The sequence below is a fragment of the Emiliania huxleyi genome, assembly GCF_000372725.1.
Source record: "Emiliania huxleyi CCMP1516 chromosome Unknown EMIHUscaffold_1392, whole genome shotgun sequence".
NCBI lineage: Eukaryota > Haptophyta > Isochrysidales > Noelaerhabdaceae > Emiliania > Emiliania huxleyi.
In genome coordinates this window covers 4,807-8,157 of record NW_005201199.1, presented here as the reverse complement: position 1 = coordinate 8,157, position 3,351 = coordinate 4,807, and the positions used below count along the sequence as shown (strand labels likewise).

Genomic DNA, 3,351 nt, shown 5'->3' with positions numbered 1-3,351 from the left:
GGCAAACGCGCCGCCGCTTGGCCGCCAGTGCCGCTCGATGTGCGCGTCGAGCGCGCCAGCCACCGAGTGCGCGCGCCCGACATGGGCCACCCTCGCGCGTCCCCATGCCTCGTCGTGCCCCTGCAGCGCTGCCGTCTTCTTGGCGCTGCGCTCGCGCTGCGCGCGCCATGCCTCCTTCTCTCGCGCCCGTTTGCGCTGCCGCTCGGCCTCCTCCTCGGCCGCGAGTTCCTGCGTTCTCGTCGCGTCCATGTACTCGACCACGCCCTCCCTTCTCGGAATGCGGTAGAGGAGGGGCTCGCCGCTCGCCCCGACGCGCGCGGTACCGCCGGCCGCGCCGCCCGGCCGAGGGGAGCACGGCTCTCTGGGCGTCGGCCAGCCACCGTGCTGGCTGTGAGGCGACTCGGGGCGGGTCGGCGGGGAGGGAGGTGAAGGCGGCGGGGAGGCGAGGGGGGTGGAGGGAGGAAAGGGGGGAGGAAAGGGGAGAGGAAAGGGGAGAGGAAAGGGGGGGATGGCGGCGGTGGTGAGAGGCGGCCGGGGGGGATGGAGGGGGGAGAGGGTGGCGGCGGCGGTGGGAGGGAGAGGGTTGCCATTCGCGCCGCCCGCAACGGAGGCAGCGCAGCCGCCAGCAGCGCCGCACGCGACGTAGCCCCCAGCGCAGCTCGCGGCAGCGCCGCAAGAATGAAGGGTGGAGTCGTCCCGGATGCTCTCAGAGAGGCTGATACCGGGACAACAAAGAGAACAACGGAACGGCGGTGCCTCGCAGGAGGAGCAGTGGCGGCAGCGGGGGACAGAGACGGCAGAGGCAGGGGCGGCGGCAGCGGAGGTGGGGGCGGCGGAGGCAGAGGCAGAGGCGGAGGCACAGATGGTGGGCTGCTGCGCGGGCCGCTGCTCGGGCTGCTGTGCAGGCTGCTGCTCGGGCTGCTGCTCGGGCTGCTGCTCGGGCTGCTGCTCGGGCTGCTGCTCGGGCTGCTGCGAGGGCTGCTGCGAGGGCTGCTGCTCGGGCTGCTGCGAGGGCCCCTGCTCGGGCTGCTGCTGCTGTGAGGGCTGCTGTGAGGGCTGCTGCTCGGGCTGCTGCTCGGGCTGCTGCTCGGGCTGCTGCTCGGGCTGCTGCTCGGGCTGCTGCTCGGGCTGCTGCTCGGGCTGCTGCTCGGGCTGCTGCTCGGGCTGCTGCTCGGGCTGCTGCGAGGGCCCCTGCTCGGGCTGCTGCTGCTGTGAGGGCTGCCGTGAGGGCTGCTGCTCGGGCTGCTGCTCGGGCTGCTGCTCGGGCTGCTGCTCGGGCTGCTGCTCGGGCTGCTGCTCGGGCTGCTGCTCGGGCTGCTGCTCGGGCTGCTGCTCGGGCTGCTGCTCGGGCTGCTGCGAGGCGAGCCTTGTGCCTGGAGGCCGGGCCGTGGCAGCAGCAGGAGGCTCGGGGACCAGGCTGTCGCGTCGCAGCGGCCGGCCGGGAGAGCTCTGTTGGGGTTGGCGCTGGTCTAGGGCACCAGAGCGTCGTCCATCAGAGCGTGGCCCACCGGCCGGCAGCGCGTGTACCGAGCTGAAGTCCATGCGACCGGTGCCTTCGGCAGCGACCGCGGGCGGCTGCAGCCGCTGAGGATCTCCAGGTCGGCTCCCACGGTGGCTGCCGCCAAGGGCAGCAACCATCGTGGGGACGCGCGAAACTTTGTCGATAAAAAAAAAGTTTAGAAACAAAAAATAATTTAAACAAGCTAACGCCGACCCAGCGGAGCTGGGAATAGGACCGCCGCAAGCGGCGTGAAAGGAGCGGCTGAGCATCCCCCCGGGGGCCCCTCTGCGCCGGGGAGGCGTTGTTGGAGGCTAGGACGCAAGCGTCCGTCGCCCTTTTCAAACTCGGGGCCCACTCCGCTACGGCCTACGCTCCGACCCGAATTTGGAGGGCCTAAAAGTTTAAGGTGTTGCTGCGCAAAAGGGGTCGGACACAGGGCGCAGCTCATGCCAAGAGCTAGAAGGGGAGCTAGAGAGAACGACTACCCAGTCCCGTTATTGCGTACACCAACACCACAAAAGCTCTCTCTCTCCTGTCCTCACTCACCACTCAGAGCACAGAGGGGGGTCACAACTACCGAGTCTCTCGACTAGCTGCGGGCCAGTCCGTAAAAAAAGAATAAACCTTTCAGCGAGAATGGGCCGAGGCGCGAGGGACTGCGAAGGGAGATAGAAAGAGGCAGACGACCAAGGGTTAGGGTGGGCGACGGCTAGCACCACACTCCTCTCCTTAAAATCCCTGTGCGCTAGCCTGTGCGGTGGCGGCGTGCCGTCCTCCCATCCCTCCCTTGGGTTGTCTGTTTTTTTCTTTCTTTTTCATGTTTTTCAAACAGCGTGTCTCCAGGCATACTTTACACACGCTATGGCCCCAACGACCACGCATCGACCTTCTTGGGCAGCAGCTGCTTCGACAGGTCCTCTCCGTGGCCTAGGCAGCCGCCGTCCCCCCCGCCCCAGGTGAAGACGGCGCCGTCGGCGATGGCGATGCTGTGGTACTCTCCAGCCGACACAGCGGCGACGCGCTCGCCAGCAAAACCCTCGACCTTCTTGGGCAGCAGCTGCGTCTGCTCGTCGCCGTGGCCCAACTGGCCACCGGCTCCCCAGCCCCAGCTCCAGACACTACCGTTGGCGGTAAGGGCGAGGTTGTGGTTGCCTCCGGCCGACACAGCGACGACGCGCGGGCCAGCCAAGGCCTCGATCTTCCTGGGCAGCAGCTGGCGCTGCCCGTCGCCGTGGCCCAGCTTGCCGCCGTATCCATCGCCCCAGCTCCAGACGGCGCCATCGGCGGTGAGGGCGAGGCTGTGCGCGTCTCCAGCCGTCACAGCTAATATGCGCCGGCCAGCAAAGGCCTCGATCTTCTTGGGCAGCAGCTGACCCTGCTCGTCGCCGTGGCCCAACCGGCCATAGGCTCCCCAGCCCCAGCTCCAGACGGCGCCGTCGGTGGTGAGGGCGATACTGTGGTGCTCTCCAGCCGACACAGCGACGATGCGCCGCCCAGCGAAGGCCTCGACCTTCTTTGGAAGCAGCTGGCCCTGCTGGTCGCCGTGGCCCAGCTGGCCAAAGGCTCCACCACCCCAGCTCCAGACGGCTCCGTCGGCGGAGATAGCGAGGCTGTGGAAGCGTCCAGCCGACACAGCGACGACGCGCCTGCCAGCAAAGGCCTCGACCTTCTTCGGCAGCGGCCGGCGCTGGTGGTCGCCGTGGCCCAACCCACCTCCACTTCCCCAGCTCCAGACGCTGCCGGCGGCGGTGAGGGCGAGGCTGTGGTTGACTCCTGCCGACACGCTCACGGCGCGCTCACCCAGCGTCGACGGGAGGCGGGTCGGCGTGTTGAGCCGCGTCACACCCTCG

General features: G+C 68.7%; 1 protein-coding gene across 1 annotated transcript in view; it reads right to left on the bottom strand.

The window, feature by feature from the left end:
- The window catches only part of EMIHUDRAFT_252596 (hypothetical protein), a gene marked incomplete at both ends in the record, with an annotated part of 1,014 nt that extends 765 nt beyond the window's left edge, over positions 1 to 249 (bottom strand). The window contains one exon of the mRNA XM_005787978.1: positions 8 to 249. Coding sequence (XP_005788035.1) covers positions 8 to 249 — 242 coding nt within the window. The remainder of the gene's footprint in view (positions 1 to 7) is intronic.
- Positions 250 to 3,351: the final 3,102 nt, after the last annotated feature.